At 42.1% G+C, this 18,129-nt stretch overlaps 1 protein-coding gene across 1 annotated transcript in view; it reads left to right on the forward strand.

Moving 5' to 3' along the window:
* Positions 1-18,129, forward strand: part of Sk (small conductance calcium-activated potassium channel) — a 414,746-nt gene that overhangs the window by 167,219 nt on the left and 229,398 nt on the right. Inside the window, exon 4 of the mRNA XM_076312794.1 lies at positions 7,835-8,056. Coding sequence (XP_076168909.1) covers positions 7,835-8,056 — 222 coding nt within the window. The remainder of the gene's footprint in view (positions 1-7,834; positions 8,057-18,129) is intronic.

Below are 18,129 nucleotides of genomic sequence, written 5' to 3' on the forward strand. Positions count from 1 at the left end.
TCGAATTTCTTTATTTAAAAAAGAATCATGATATCGTGTAAGAATGATTTATAATGCTCAAAGTAATATTTCATCGAGAATGTGGATAAATGGAGATACGCGGCTGTTAGTTGTCGGTAAGGCAACCTCTGTTTCGAATTGCTCTCGAGATGTCAAAGAGATACGATGTTTTGTTCAGTGTTCGTTAATTTATATATCCGATAACGTCGCGCCGTGGTCGAAGTAACGCGTGTCGCGCGATTACAATATTATATCGAGTGCGAGGCAAAATGTTATCGTCAGAAATATTATCGTTCCCGTTACCGACATGACAGAGCACGCGAGGGAGGGATTGTTTGGACCGAAAGAGCAAATATTTTGACGGATAGAACATCTCCCCATGGATCTCGACGTCTCGAGCTCATCGATGCTCCCGTAAATGGACCAACATACACGGTTCGCCCTAAAAGTTTCCGAAGATGAATAAAAACAACAATGACTCGTAACGTATTAACAACTTTTTATCAGAAGTGATGCGATATAGAGAAAAAGGGACACCGTTTAGGAAGTCCAATGAAGCTGTGAAAGAAGAAAAAAAATACAGTATTTACAAAGTCCAAAGAAGCTCTGAAATACAGAAAAAAATACACTATTTACAAAGTTCAAAGAAACTCTGAAATACAGAAAAAAATACACTATTTACAAAGTTCAAAGAAGCTCTGAAATACAGAAAAAAATACACTATTTACAAAGTCCAAAGAAGCTCTGAAAGAAGAAAAAAATACATTATTTACAAAGCTCAAAAAAGCTCTGAAATAGAGAAAAAAATACACTATTTACAAAGTCCAAAGAAGTTCTGAAATACAGAAAAAATACACCATTTACAAAGTTCAAAGAAGCTTTGAAAAGATTTCTGCAACTCGTTCTTCAAAATGGTTTAAAGAGGGTCGATCGAAGCCTTATAAATATTCCATATTCAGTGTCGAATTTCTTTCAGTTTTAATTTAAAAAATTCTAAAGAAAGAAATTGAAATCTATGTGCTGTGACACCTTTTGAAATCAGAGTTTTAGATACGCATTGATTACTTTGCTTTTCATTATCTCGAAATGATACGAATGTCACTCTGTGGTATTTCAATTAACGACACGTGCTTCACAAATAAATCAGAGTGATCGTAATTACAAATAAAGCATTAACGAAAAAAATACCAGCCTGTTTCAACAATGATTTTTAAACTGCTCGATATGTAATTTTAAAATTACATACTTCGTACATAAAATTAATCATCTTTTAACCACTCGTTAATTGGAGTAATTATAATTTTTTAAATATTGTGTTTCATCGAAAGAATCAACTTTTTAACCAGTACCGAGGCTTTCAAATAGTATTGTTTATTTCTTTTAACAAATATAATAACAATGGCACTTTTATATCGCGATTTGACAATAATAGATCGAACAGAAAGACGTACAATAATATTTGGAATGGATTGTAACGTATAATGGCAGATATCTAGAAATTGTACAAACTGTAATCATTTTCCACGACACAAAACTCCAGTTCTTTGTTGCAGGCTTTTATACGTTGTATCGATTATTTCGATTGCTAAACCGAAATTGCATCGGTACGTTCAATTTATTTATTGTTTGTGTTAGTCGACCGACATAAATAGTTTACAGTTTTAGTTAGTCAACTGTTTGCGTTTACCTTTCAAATGTGCCTTTGTCTATGTACTGCCGCTTAATGGAGTTGCAGTATATTACGTTCAACGCGCTCTGTCGCGGTAAAATGTCGATAAAAATGACATTATTCTCATTGGATTTGTTTCGATACGTATTCTTCGATAAAAGAAACGAATAATACGCGACCCCTGAAAAGAATCAAGACGACCTAGCACTTTTAACGAAACCAGATGTATTTTCCAAATTTTAATTATCGTAACTTATCGGCGATCGTAAATCAAAGTAATAATACCGGTTTTTATAAACGATCATTTACATTTATCTCGAAACTCGGTAATGGTCGGGTTCGTTGCATAGATAAACATACAGCATACAGGGTCAATTCGGTAAACTTGGTGTACAAAATTTGCAATATTATACCCGTCAAATTAACGATTACCCTGTACGTAACTCGATACAAAAACTAACATGTGACTATTATATTTTATTTTCCACGTCGAAACTCGCAATAATAATAATATAAAAATCATCATCCTTATCATTACAACACCCTTATTATCCATATCGTATTATTGTAAATGTCAGAAAAACCTTTCTTAATTGCCCAAAGATAAAATACAGTCGCTGTTTCGAAACTTTCTCTCCAATGAAGCAAATGGTTAAAAAATCGTTTGATTTATATTCTATTATATTTTATTTTCCACGTTGAAACTCTCAATAAAAATAACATCAGAATCATCATCCTAATTAATACAACACCCTTATTATCCATATTGAATTATTGTAAATGTCAGAAAAAGCTCTCTTAATTTCCCATAGATAAAATACACTCGCTGTTTCGAAACTTTCTCTCCAATAGAGCAAATGCTTCAAAAATCGTTTGATTTTTATTCCATCTATTATATTTTATTTTCCACGTTGAAACTTGCAATAATAATATCAGAACCATCATCCTAATTATTACAACGCCCTTACCACCCATATTGAATTATTATAAATGTCAGAAAAAGCTCGTTTAATTGCCCAAAGATAAAATACAGTCGCCATTTCGAAATTTTCTCTCCAATGGAGCAAGTGGTTCAAAAATCGCGAAAATAGTTACGATCTTCGTCCTGTGTTCGCCAAACTCGTAGTGGTTGACACGGAGAAGCGTTGAACGACCCCTGGCACAGGAGACACCTCGATATAGTTAAGTTAACAATAGAGATCCAACGTGAAGTTACCTCGCGCGCGTTCGAACGAATTTCTCGTTGGAACGTCTCGGTGACAGTTCCGCGTAGTTGCCATATAAGAGGAACCCTCTCGGCAGTTTTGCAGATCCGCCGGTAACTCGACTATTATTGGAATCCCGGTGGCGAGTAACATCGGTGCAATCTCCGTGAAGAATTCTCGTCGAACCGAATACCTAGCGTCGGTCCAGGTCCACTCTTCCGCGTTCATCTTAACGGTGTAATTTACAAGCGTTCCGGCCACACTTCCCGCCCTTCCAGAGTTTCGAAGCTTCCGTGTTTGCTCAGTCGTTCCTCGAGGGGTTCGAAAGTTTCCAACGCGAAATATGTATACCCCGTAGCATCCACTGGCTTCGTTTCCCCGCGTATCTCGCTCGAGACAAATACGAAGTGCTTTGCAAAAATGTTGACACTTCCACGGTAGTTCGCGGGCTGTTGATCGAAGTGGTAACGAGATTGTCTTTGAAACAGCGAAGAAAGGTCCTCCCGCGCGTGTATACACGTCGAGAACGTTTCTCGTGGAACTGCGGTGTTTGAAGGGGTTTGGTCCGTTTGCGGTCGACCACCGGTTCCCTTTGTAGTCATCGACGACCAAGTACCAACGAACTTGTAAACGGGATAAACGGTCGATATTCGAGAGTAGGGAGACCTTTCTTTTCTGGTCCGAAAATAATTTTTTTCAAATTGTAAGAAAGGAGAAGAAAAAGTAGATATATCTACAAATTTTACGTACGAGTGTTAATATTATTTTGAGTAATTGGTAACAGAGGAATGATAATTTTGTCAGCCTTGATCGAGCTCTTTATTAGAACGTTCGGTGTAATAAACGATGATAATAAGCTGAGAACGAAACGTATGAAAATTAGAGATTTAGAAGCCAAAATGGGAGAAAATTACAATAATGTCGAGTTAATACGATTCGGTGTAATGTAGGAAATCGACATTGTATTATATTGGTAAATCTTTTACTTTTAAATCTGTCCACGTTTTTGTTTTCAAATATTCTAATACAGTGAGAGACAATAATTACGTCGCGAATTTTAGAAGCAATATTTTCAAGATCGCGCACAATTCGTCGTTCTTCTTTTCGATCTCGAATTTTCCACTTCGTTGAATCTACAGAAGGTCCCACCGACTCGACATTATTGTTTCCCACTACCCTACTTTCTTCCAAACTTGTACAATTTTCGTTGTTTCGTCCACGAGTTATTGCTCGTCGTGATTTTCTGCGCATGACCCAGAACTCGATGGCCGAAACGTTCGGATAAAGAGCACGCTCCAGAACCACAAGTTGCCCGGTTCTTTGCTCATTACACCGGCAAGCCTACTTCTCGATGCAATTATAACAATTCGTCGAACGCGCTCTCGAAACCGTACCAAATCCTCCCAACAAATAGTCGAGGCTTCACCGTACCCGAGACTGAGTGGCGATCATTAAGCTATCTCGAGCTCGCAAGCCAATCGGCTTAGCTCACATCCAGTTCAGCCGGTGGGCTAACAAGGCCCGGGATAAGATTAGAGTTCCAATCCGTTTCCGTTATCGAAGGCGAAATTTCACCAACGATACAAAATCGTCGCGCGACACAGTCAGTCCTCTTTAGCAATGTCGTTCGCTCGTGTTCTTTCATCGTCTACTCGAGACACGTACGCTCATCTCTTTCTCTCTCTTTCTTCCTTTCTCTCTCTCTATTTTTCTCTCTCCCTCTGTCAACAGCCAGTCCATCCATGGTAGATAGCAACGCAGTTGGCAGACCTTTAAGCGGTCGCGCGCTACGAATAACATCGTGAATCTGCCACACCGTACGCTCCGCATCATCCATTAGCGTTCTTTTGCATCGTTAAGCTCCCCAGACCTTGGTCGGCCGGGATTTCCACCTTACACGCCCGGAAACCACGACCCCGCGGAGCTTCCCATTCGATTGTTCGCCAGCACTCTCCACCCCACCGCCCCACCCCCCCTGGCCCCGCCCCAAAAGTAACCCCAGAGAAATCTTTAGTTCTAGCCGAAGCGAGTCCTTAGTCTAGCGGTAGCGCCGAGCTAGTAGTGCTCATCGGCTTTAGATGATAGAGGATCCATTTGGGTATCCAACGCTTGTTTCGAGCCTCTGTTCACCTAACCCCCGAAACCCGCGATCGAAGAGTAAAGAAAGACAGGCATAGAGAAGGATCGACGAGGGGACGTGGCGCGTTACTCGATCGCAAACGATCGCGAACGAACGCAAACGTCCGACACACGTCTGCTTTTCTCTATGAACGTAATCTTTTACCGTCCGTCTCTGTCCGTCCGGCTTTCAGACGATGTACAAAGGTGATACGCTTCGCTGGACAACCTCGAACCGCTCGTGAACTCGTCGTGTGAACGTGTCGAACGAAGATGACGTAGATCCTTTGGAGAGAGGGCGCTCACGTGGTGCAACGATTCGGTTTGTTCATTGTTTGATCGTTTATCGAGACAACGGATCGTCTTCGATTTTCTCGATGAAATTTTTTACGGGTTATTTTGTTTTCAGTTTTTTACTCGAGCGTCGATTATTGCATATATGGAATACATCGTGGAATTATTCGGTTTGTTGGTTGTTTGATACTTCATAGAGACACTGGATCGTCTTCGATTTTCTCGATTAAATTTTTTACGGGTTATTGTGTTTTAAGTTTTTTACTCAAGCGTCGATTATTGCATACATGGAATGCATCGTGGAATTATTCGGTTTGTTGGTGGTTTGATAGTTCATCGAGAAATCGAATCTCCTTCAATTTCCTCGATGAAACTTTTTTTTCTTTTTTTTTCCGGAGATCACTTTATCACGACGATGTTAAAGGACTTTCGTCGCGAGATCTTGTATGGTTTTTTTGTTTTAAATTTTTCATTCGAGCGTCGATTATTGCATATGTGGAATGCACCGTGGAATTATTCGGTTTGTTGATGGTTTGATAGTTCATCGAGACGCCGGATCGTCTTCAATTTTCTCGATGAAATTTTTTACGGGTTATTTTCTTTTAAGTTTCTTATTCGAGCGTCGATTATTGCATACATGGAATGCATAGTGCAATTATTCGGTTTGTTGGTGGTTTGATCGTGTATCGAGACGATTGTCTTTAGTTTTATTTTTGCCACTTTATCACGATACCTAACGGCAGAGGGCTTTCGTCGTGAGATCGTGTGTGATTTTTTTTTCTTAGTTCTTTATTTGATCGTCGATTGGGTTATTTATGGAGCATATCGTGCAATTGGCACGGAGTGTACTTTCTGTTTAGTTGTAGATGAAAAGAATTAATAGCGGAAAAGAACGAACGGTCCAACTAAAGTCTTTTCATAACCTCACTTTTTCAAGGAGTGCGGCGATTCAATACGAGGTTCAATTAGATTTTTTTTTTATCGGAATGGTTTTATCTTCGAATAAATCAATTTGTGTCACCATTCTGTGTACGTGTAAAAGTATTGGGAAAGGGAGTTCATATATTTCACGAGATATTTTAACGAAAGGTACGAAGAAACCTAGTGCTGTTCCTATAAGAAATATAAATAATTGAATTTGCAAAACTTTTACTGCAGTTGAACGGTCCACTTTTTTCGAATGTACAGTACGGTTACAGTCCAAGTACCGTTGGAAATGAAACTTATTTTCGTGAATCATTAGACACGATGCGCTATAATACTTTTCCAACTTAGCGTTCGATATTTTTGCATATTCCGTAACCGTTGAGTGCTCCATTGAAACGGACGGAGGTAATTCTCGTGTCTCGATGAAAAACAATCCACCAGGACCAATCCTTGTATCCCGGAATGTTCCACGTGACCCGAAACGGTTGTTCCACTTTTTTAAATTACCGAGAAATAGTTTCCTTTGGAAACTTACGCGATATTACAGAGCCATACGTCCGTTTCTTTGCGTACTCTAACTTTCATAGGGAGCACTTTCCTGCAACTCTAAAAATAAGAAAGCAATTGTTACTGGATAAAGTTAGGCGAAGCGGACAGCTGCACGCCCCCTACAATTCCGTGAAGTTTTCGTTTGTGTGTTGTTTCGGGCAGCGAGCGGTTTACGAGCGGTTCGATGGCGTCGGCTTAAATGAATCACCCTGTATACGGGTAATTCGGAAGAATAGGTCTGCTTCGAGAGACGATACCGTCAAAAATACTTGTAACGAATATCTGCCCTACAATGTGGCGATGAAGCTATTCAAATCTACGAGTAACATTAATAAGACTCAGCTACTGCTTCAAATATTTGTCCGTAAAATCGCACAGAAGAAATTTTTTTTTATCGACAAACTGGACCGATAATTTCCATCTTGGTGAAGGTCCTGGGTAGTCTCGTTCGGCGGATATCAGAGCTTGAAGAATGGTGACGGTCGGTCGTACGTGACTGTAAAATTTCAAAGATCCAGACGCGAAGCGTATCTTCTGGAAAGTGTCTCGAGCTTTCGACGACATTGCAGTCAGCTTCGTCGTGCATTCAAGGATGCACCGATTCGAGCTCAGAGCTCCGAGGACGCACTCGCGGAGCCAGCTGCATTGTTCGTGAAATTCCGCGAGACTCCCTCCCAAGAGACAAATCGCACCTGGAGATCTCGAATGTTATTAAATTCAACGCGTTAAAGAAGAAACAACGACAAGAACGATGGTACAAAGATACGAGTATAAAACGCGTACAATTCGCAGAAACGAGATGGTCCAAGGTCGAGATTCGACGAACACGGCTACCTTGAAACCCAAATGGGTAAACTCCGAGTAGCTCGATCAGCATTGTTGGTAAGGTGGCAATAATTCGTAAGGTCGGCTCTCGAAGCGTCTACCAACCGAGTCACCCTCCGTACACACCTTGTCTCTTCTCACGTAATCCATAGTCAGCCTTGTCTTTAGTCACTCGTTGAACACTGCACCTGTGCCTATGTAAAGAGTTACCTGTGTTCGAATAACAACGTGATAAAAACACGCTCAGTTCCCCTGGTGGTGCAAATCGTCGTCGACGACAATGCCGACGACGCCTCCACCGCCCACGGCCATGGTACCCGGCGCCGGTTCCGGTCCAGGGTCTGGTTCCGGTCCGCAGGGCGCCCAGGGTGTCGTTCTCTGTCCACGTACGCTGTCGCAGGTCCGACGATCACGGCTACGAAGGGCCCTCACCGAGGCGACCGCCGAGACCGTCAACTACGTCAAGACGGTGGGCACGAAATATTACCGATTAAGCCTAAATGCCTGATCTACCTTAACCACCTCCACACGATATTGTATCTGCATCGTGCATACACACGGACGCACCCGTGACACGCCGCCGTCGAGGGCTGTGTTCTTTCGGAGTTACCTACGTGCTGTTATCACGAACGACACGGTTTGAACTGATCAAAGTTTCTCTACTTATCGCAACGTGTTCGCAAACTTGGCGAGCTGTGTCCCAACACGTGGGGCCTAGTAAAACGGTGGATGGAGGATAGGAAAGAAACGATGGAAAAAAATTTCGTACGAATGCGCGTTTTTGTATTTTATCATAGTTCGCGCGTTACTTCTCTACTCCGGAGATCGCTGTCCGATCTCGTATGAATAATTTTAGTAATTTTTCTGGAACGCTGGACGAGTTCTCTATTTCTCTCGCGATTTGATTACAGTTTTGTAGAGGTTCATTCGTGTCGATTAGAATTTTTCTACGAATCAATTCACTCGAGCCGTATTTTTCAACAAATTCCAATTCGAGGATATTTTGCGAAGCGAGCAGAAATGATTGCAACTTGGTAGGAAGGTGACTTGGTGCACACATGTTGCTCGCGTTGAATTAAATTTTTTAATCGTTTCTGTTCCTTTGAATTCACTGTTCGACTGGGTCACGCGTGTTAGCATAGACACTGTACAATAGGTACGAATGTAATATAGACTTATTTTCTGTATTAGACGATTTTTCACGGTTGCTATATTACGCGCGCAAGAAGAATGCATCTGCGACACCAGCAGGATCCATTAATTCCAGGATCTCCTTTATTAGAAAGGTAGCGATTTTTCGTTCACACGGAAAGAATTAATGGATTCCGGTGGTGCATTCGCAGATGCATTCTTTTCGCGCGCGAACAGTACATTTCGCGCGGATCGCATCGTTATCGAAGTATATCGAGTTCGAAGTAGACATAAATCGAGAAATTTGTTCCTCTCAGTTCCCCGACGTTTGATAACCTCGTGTTTCGATCGATATTCCCGTGTTACGATTTAACGTAGCCTTGTTCCTTCTTTTGCGGAATAAATATTTCCCAAGTTCGATCAATTTGTTACGTTCGAACGATTCGAACGATATCGTGGATTAAAATCAGCGCTGTCCACGAACGATGCCACTGCGCGACTCATTCTCCATCTACGTCCTGCATTACGTTTGCATGCACGTGTAACGTAACATCGCCTAGCGTTCATGTACGTAATAACGGTAGATAAGACTCACAATTTATCGTGGACAGCGCTGAATTCAAATGTCGAGCATCGTTATCTATTTTTCATACTCGTCACCGTACAAATCTCTTTCGAAACGAACGTGTTACAGAATTGAACGCGAGACTTTTTACGTCAATTTCTACATATATGTTAATTTTTCGGTTAAACTCTGGTTTAAAATTTCTTCGAATAAACGTTCGAAGTTTCTCCGCGATTCGGTTTCACGACGTAAGGGCGATCAATTCCAAGAACACAGCCACCAGGAGATAGAAACGACGATACGCCAGTCTCCGTGTGTTTCTTTGTACGGAATGTTAAATGATTGCGGAGAACGAAACCGTACGGTCTTCGATTCCGACGAGAGACGGGCCACCGGTTAATTAGGTTTCTCTCGCGAGTGGAAGATCGAGTTTCGTGAAATTTAAATTGAATCGCCATTGAATTCCGTACTTTTTTCTTCCTGGCAAAGAATCGTTTCCAGATCGTATCGTGGTTTCGACCTTACCCTCGACATTCACGTACGCGCAATAGCAATGCGGCATGCATTTTATCGTACGTACGCGCGGCTATGTCTCCGACCACGTAGTTAGCGTCACTGACCTATAGAATATGCCTCTCACCACTGTTCACGACCACGCTATGAAGTATTGCCGCCAATCCACCAACTTACTTCTATCACCAACCATGACCTGCATTCTCGAACGGCCGATATATCGAAAATATATATCGGGGATGAAATTTCGCGTACCGTTTCGTTCTTCGTTAAGTTCTTTGGGATACGAGCACCCTCGACGTCGAAAGGTAAGAGAATTTTACGAAGCGACTTCCCCGATGAAGGAAACTTATCGCATTGATAAGAACATCGAAAATATTCAGCTTAAAATTCTACCGAGATATTCGTACGAAAGGTAATGCCAAACTATAACATTTTATTTAGTTTTAGGAAAAGGTAAAATTTCATTCGTTGATTCTGCTGCTCTTAGTGTATAATTATTTATTGGGAATGACGAAAGTAGAAGGCACCGGTTTGGAGCGGAGAAGAAAGTGCAATTATAAAGTCTTAATAAATATATATATATACGTATTATTCAAAGTATAGCTTGGAAGTTGCCTTGGAAGATTATTGTTAGGAACTTTTACTTCGGGGCTTGAAAGAGTCATTAAATCTCGAATATTGAAGTATAGTAAACGCCATAGACGGTAGAAGAGGATCCGACCAACTTTTACTATAAATTATGGTCGGTATAATTAAAAGACGTTCGTAAATCATACTTCTTAGAATGTTTAGAGCCTTTATTTTGCAACCGAAGAAGCAAACTGCTTAATGAAATTGCTCGAGAAACTAGTTCCATCTCTGAATTACTTGTGTAAAAATTGTTTACCGTATTGAAAACGAATAGAGCGGTCGACGTTTAAATAATGTTCAAATAATGATTCGTGAGTCAATTTGGGTCCTTTTTGGTAACATTCTCCGCAACACTTGCTTCCTAAAATTTTCTTACCGATAATTGCATTTTCTGTTCTACTTCAAGCTCGTATCTATCGCACCACTAGCCTAATTGTATTCTACCAACTAAGTACACTCTCCATAGGTCACAATACCTTAAACATTCCGATGTTATTTTCGCATCGTTCGGAGAACTTTGCAAAGAAAAGAAACAATGCAAAGTGTAACAGTTTCATCGTCGAGAGCGATAACGGGAAGCCAAAAGGGTTTTTAACCCTTCGAAATCATCTTACGTTCCCCTCAGCGACCTATGCACCGCATACGAAAAACCTCGATCGGCGAACGTCTGCTCGGTCGCGATAGACCGATCAACTGGCCGCTCACGGTCAGCGGAGACGCTATCCCCACTCCGCTGCTTCGCTACCCCCACCACACCGTTCGGTTACTCCCACCGCTCTGCCTCTCGTTCCTGCGCGCATGCGTGGGACACGTTCGGTTTCGCGGAGAGGCGAGCGCATCGCGTAAGACTAGAGTGTCGCGCGATTTGCAATCGGGTAAGCGGATATTGAACGACCGGTTTATTTCATCGCGAATGTAGTACGAAACGCGCGAGCCAAACCGTAATTAGTTACGCGGACGCCAGCATGGTTTTCTCTTCTACGAGAATCGCGACGCGTATTTCGAGCGTCGAGGCAACGGTGACAGGATTTAATGCCGCGCTCCCACGAACACGTTTCCTTTGTTCTCTACTTTTCCGCGTGCTTTGTGAAACTGACTTCGTCCGCGTCCGCTGGATTTACGATCCGGAATTTTTATTCCGCGAACGCCAGAGGGACATCGTAAAGTTCCAAGGAATAACGGGAGATTACCGTCTCGCGTCTTTTAGAGGTGACGTCTATTCGGTTCGTTTGCTCGCACTTTTCATCTTCCGTTGCCCGATGACAGAGACGCTGCCAACGAATCTCGAATTTAAAATTAAACGTCCTTCTCCGCAACCGAGTGCACACGCTGGAAAATTAAAGATTCTTAGGAATAGTACGATATTTAATATTACTATTTATTGTTCCATTCTTGGACACTTTTAATCGATCGTATAGATGACTCGAAAATAATTTCAGTCGTTTCTTGAAACGATATCGTAATTAAACGAGCTACATTGTTTCTCGAGAGCTTCGTGTCTGATCGAACAGAGTCATCTATAATACTTAAAGCATTCAGAGTTTGACTAGCTTATTATTTTTGAAGAAAGTTTAACACGTGTGTCTCTTTACCCAAATATTTCAAATCGAAGAGAAATAAAAAACAAAGGAAAAGAAATTCAACAAAGAGTTAAATTATATTAATATTTTTCACGATCTTCGATCTCACGTTTGCAGATATTTGTAATAATTCTCAGATATATTCCGAAAGTTTACAAATATACGATTGTTACATTTTCAAACAATTTTTTATAGAAAATACAATAACTTAAAAATTATTCAAGTAAGAATGATATACTTATTCGCGACTAGGAATTCATACCGTTCCAAATAATTGAATTTTCTTCTTGAATTCGTTAATGAATCAACGAAAATCCTACAAAATTGAATTGACAGTAATTGTTCGATTCGTAAAATCGAATGCAATTCGTTCTTCGATATTTGTTTCTTCCTATTCTGAACAGTCCTCAAAGTGGATAATTCAGTGCATTACGTTACCATTTTTCGTCGTTTTGGTCTCGCATTTCCCGACAAATTTCGTTGCTTCGCTGTTACATCTTTCAACGAATAACTGACGAGGAATAACCAAAGTCAGACATTGTACTTCCGTCTGTCGAGACGACGGCTGTTAGGCGCGCTTGTTCGCGCGTTTCATCCTGTTGGTCGAAGACAGAGGCCCGAACGAAATTCTCGCTTTCCTCTTTGGAAACGAGCACGATTCGTCCGAGACGTGCACACGGTAAATTACAATACGTCTTTTTGCACCAAACGAAGCCGTCTTCGAAGTTCGTTTTGCTCAAAGACAGCTCCAACGTTAAATATATCCTCTCTGTAGCTTTTGTGTACGCTCAATCTCTGCGAAGGAAGTTTAAAATACAGTCATTGAATATTTGCTAATTTCTTGATATTAAGTCAGTACTTGTATCGCTGAACAAGCAACCTCGTTGGAATTTCGGCGATGTTATGGTTAACTGAACGCTTTATGGACACGTTGTGGCGACTGGAAGTCTTGAGCAAATTCGTCGAAGTCTTAACCTACTTCCGTGTTGTCCAAGCTGGTAACACGTTGACGAAATTTCTCCTGAAGCAAATTTACGAATTCTATTCCATTTTGAAAGACGCTCTCCGTTTTACGGTACCGACGAATATTTCTAACCCGAAAAAATGAACGGAATAAAATTTTACGAAGCTAGGAGATGAAAAATATTTTCACTTCGTGCGATAGTTATTACTTTATCGACTCGATCTGTTAGTTAAAATTGTTTCAAGAAGAATACTTTCATTTCCGTGGGAAGAAACAGTCTTTCGTGCAAGTTTTTCAAATCGCGAGAGGTCAGAAATGGGAATGGTAGTTTTCAGTTTAAGTAACTCGAATGGATAAGAAATCGTGGTGGATTGAAACCTTGGCCTAAGAATTATTTATTATCAATTAACATTGAAACCACAAATTGGATTTTTCGTTCTATGGAATCGAACAAAATCTGTTCGAAGGTACAGATGATTCGCGATACAAAAATCACCCAAGTTCTTCAATTATTTTTAAATACACTTCACTTTCTCGTAGCTCTCTTTACAATTCCATCCACTCTGGAACCGAACAAATGTTTCTATCCACATCGGGAAAGATTTTCACCGAAAATACAAGCAGAATCCTCCGAGGGATAGCGTAACTCGAGGAAATGTCGAATTCCTCGTCGTTCGCGTGCACAGGTAAACGAACGTATCCCTGATTTGGAACCGATCTCGTAGCCATTCCAGAAAATGATACGAACGCGGAGATAGCGCGTTATCGGATACACTTCGTTCAAATAACTGGATTTTCGAGGGTCGGTTAGCCGAAACAATGAATAAACGCAACGCGATTACGCGTGACGGTGGCAGTACCCGTGTACGGGTCGAAGCCTCGCGAAGGATCAAATTATGTCGTAGACATTAAATCCTCGAAATTGATCGATCGGTCGTATTAATTCGCGTGTTCGCCTCTAATTAATATTCAACGTTCCGCGCTCGTGTATCAAAGTCACTCGATTACAGAACTCGTTGCATCGTGCGTCCTTAAACCGCCATCACGGTTTCCGCTTCTCAGCGACGAGTGGGCCGGCTATTAGGGATCCGTCGGGCTCGACCCGTAAAACGACGAAATACCGCCTAAATGGGACGAGCCTCGGACGAGATAAGAGCATTACGACTGCCCGTTGGCGGACTGCCGTTCTGAAAACACCGTTATCCAGCAATTAACACTCGAATCCATCCTGCGCATCGGGATCCTAATGGACGTGCCAGGATTTAATGGCGTAGTTAATTTTGATGAACGATCCTGTCGCGAAACAGAATTTTCTAGTTGGAAACTCCCCTGTTGCGGGGAGCCAGGTGAACGTCAAAGCATCGCGAACCTACACGTGCAACAGCTTCCGGGGCAGCTTTGAACACGGCCTCAAAGTCCTGTCGATAACCTTCGTCCTTCGAGAAAAACTCGAAGAATTACGCGCAAAGGTTACGTACGATAGAAGTCGGATAACTGCGTCGGTAATAGTTGCTCTAAAGCAACTTAACGAAAGATGTTTTTGAATTCCGCTTCGTTTCACCGCGTGAAATTAATCTCGAGAGAAGGTTAAAATAAATCAAACCGGTCCTTTTCATACGAGACTCTTTTTACCCGATAACTTCGAGCATTTTCTCAAGACATTGTTTGAAGATCCTTGGAATTTGTCGAAACGATTAATAATCATCACGGTGAACAAAAATTTTCGCGAAAGATCGAAATTGTTGCCAGCACGAATGTGCATCAAATTCGGGCAATTGGAATATACGGTAGAATTCGTAGGCAATACCAAAGAACGGTTATCGAAATCGTGGCTCCCGTGTTACGGAATGTTTCCAACGGAATCCTCTCTCGTCTATTTACAATAACACACCACCACGAGAGAACACTCCGGTTACGATACAGAGTGGCCGTTACCTGTCCCGGCGCGATCGTCCAGGCCAATGAAATTGCTTCCCGATAAAATCTGCGCCCGCTCTATTACCAAAATTGCCGCAAGGCATCGCCGCCACGGTGTGCATAATAAACGCGCTCAGGTGATGCATTAGCACGACCGGTAATATACCGCAGCTCATTATAATTTCGCGCAAACCAACTCCGTGGGCGTACGCGCGACGCTCTTCGGCCTACCCTCTCGGTTAATGGAAACCGGAGGAACCGAGACTATTTCGTCGCCATCGTCGGGAACAAGGGGCCACTTTGACGTCTAATTTTACGCCGGACAAATTTCCCGGGATGGTTCCCTACCGTCTGGCGGCGCGCGAAAAGAACGCTTAGAGAACGGGGAGGAAAGTAAAAAAAAAAAGAAAAAAGAAAAAAGAAAGGAAAAGGGGCATCGCCGCGAATGGAAGCTGGAGGGGACGCGATGTGGGGCGGTTGACGCTTTCAAGGGGCGGATAAAGCGGTTTTGTGACGACTGAAAAATCCGGTGTTGCGCGAGGAGCCGTAGGATGAAATAAAAGACTTTCCAGACGCAGCCGCGGATCGAAGGGAAAACAGTGGCGAGGAGCGGGGCACGGTGGTTGCTTAATAGGGCTGGGATTCGAGAGCGAGGACGGAGGACCGTGAACGCGCGCGTTGAGTAGGTGAGCTGGCCCGATAAGCGCGTGGATGTGTACGTGCAACACGAAACACCGAAATACGCTAGGGAACGAACGGGAGGGAATCTCGTAGTTGACTTCCTTTCTTTCTTCGTTTTTTAGATGTCGGGGATTAACGAACTCTGCGCTTGGGTTTCCAACGCGGGCTGAGATCGGTGGACTACGAATATCGATGAGAATGCACGTTGTTTCTTGTTTTTGGTTTTTGTTTTTTTTTGGGTTTTTTTGGTGCAGATATCAAACGAATAAAAAACACGGGAGACGGGAATTTGTTTCAAACGAGTTTACCGTTCTTTTGTGCGTGAGTATTTAACAGGTGGAAGAAGAAGGTTACGGTCGATGCTTGTTAACTCGGGGAACCGATTAATATACGGAAATGGTCCAGAAAAGCATGTTATTGTTTATTATTGCTATTTCAGTCCTCGCCTTTCATTCGTTACTCGAGGTCGAATAGTATGAGTTAGTATTACTACTAACCGTATACGGTCGGACAAGTATTATCCCCGTATATGCTCAGACAGTTAGTATTACCCCGTTCATCGCCAGACAAGTAGTATAAACCCCGCCTATGGTCGGACAAGTAGATTTATCCAGTCTGTGGTTAGACAAGTAGATTTAATTCGTCTATGGCCAGACAAGTAGATTTACCGTCCATGGCCAGACAAATAGTATGACGTCTATGGTCAGGCAAGTAGATTTACCCGCCATGGTCAGACCAGTAGATTTACTCGCCATGGTCAGACCAGTAGATTTACCCGCCATGATCAGACCAATAGATTTACTTTCTGTGTCAGACAAGTAGTGTGGCATTTGTGGTTAGACAAGTAGATTTACCAGCCATGGTCAGACCAGTAGATTTACCCGCCATGGCCAGACCAGTCGATTTACTTTCTGTGCCAGACAAGTAGTATGGCGTCTATGGTCAGACAAGTAGATTTACCCACCATGGCCAGACCAATAGATTTACTCGCCATGGTCAGACCAGTAGATTTACCCGCCATGGTCAGACCAGTAAATTTACCTTCTGTGTCGGACAAGTAGTATGACTCCGTCCATGGTTAGACAAGTAGATTTACCCTGTCCATGGTCGGACAAGTAGTATGACCCCGTCCATGGTCGGACAGTAGTCTGCGCTACGATAACGACTATAACATCATCAACAAAACTTGAAATATTTATAAACTTACACTACGCATATGTAATAATACAGACGTACTTTATAAAATAACGAATTACGTATTAAAAATATTTTTGTGTTACGAACAAAGAATTCAAATGGAGAGTAACACTCATAATTTGTAACGTCCGATGTTTATCAAAACATATTGAATGAATTCCTTTTTTACGTTGCACACAAATTAAGTGTGATCATTTTATTGCATTTTTCGTGCTGCAAATTACGTATTGTTGCAAGTTACGTTGCGACAACTTCACTAAACATTCTACGTTTTTTTACTAAACGTTAATCCACTCCCACTCAATTTGAAAAATGATATTCGAAATAAAATCTAACCGATTCGTTGCTTTACTCTTAATTATTTACCAGTAGATTATATATGCATTTAAATCCACGCGGCTGATTATAAAATAAAAGAAGCGCTATCGCGCTGCTTGGGCCTTCTCGCACTCATTCAAAGGAAGCACTGTTCGGGATTCTTCGACAGTGTCTTTTCAATACCCCCCGGGACTCAAACGGTTAAACTGTGGATTCTTTCAACATAAGGCCTCGAAAGGCAAACTTTCCTCGGATCGAAGAACTCGCTCGAAATTCTCGTATATATTCCACTGAAAATTCTTCACCACCGTACACGTCACTATACATCGTTGTACAACAAAGTAAATGAAATTTCAACACGGTGTCCTTGGTGGTATTTCAGTATGAAATTTGCATAATGCCTCGTAATGTAACATTGTTTTCCAAGCGATATAACTTCCGCGTTACCGTGCACTACGATTCTTAACGTAATTAGAATTCTAGCCCGGAACGTATCGACGCAACGTGTCAGTTTCTTAGTTCGATCGATCGTGTATAATTATCCGGGCCGTGTCGTGGAACGAAATTCATTAGCTCGGTCGAGAAACGAATTATTTCGATAGAATGGAGCAATTTCCACTCCCGCGTTATCGCGAGTCATTGTCCGATTTCGACGACTCTTTGTATCCGGTCGACGACGAAATTGTGAAATTTCGCCACGTTCAACCGCGACCTGGGACTCCTCGATGCTCGTTTATTTAACCCGACAATCCATAGCTCGATTCTCCGCGTCTTTCTTCGTTCTGCACTCTCTCTCTTTCCACGTGTCTTTTCTTACTTTCTTAATCTCTTGGCCGCGGACCATCGTCATTTTTTCGCGTCCCTCGGCTGCAGTTTACCCCCTATCACCCCCTCCCCGTGATTATTATCTGCGAGAACGACGCCACGGCGACAAAAGATTCGTGGAAAACGATCTCTCGAGACATCGGCCAACGAAACTCGAAGACAAGGGCAAATGGACCGGTTCTGTTTCTGCCTGACCTGTGCGCGGAATTCCTTTCTCT

Source organism: Ptiloglossa arizonensis, chromosome 5 (genome assembly GCF_051014685.1).
Source record: "Ptiloglossa arizonensis isolate GNS036 chromosome 5, iyPtiAriz1_principal, whole genome shotgun sequence".
NCBI lineage: Eukaryota > Metazoa > Arthropoda > Insecta > Hymenoptera > Colletidae > Ptiloglossa > Ptiloglossa arizonensis.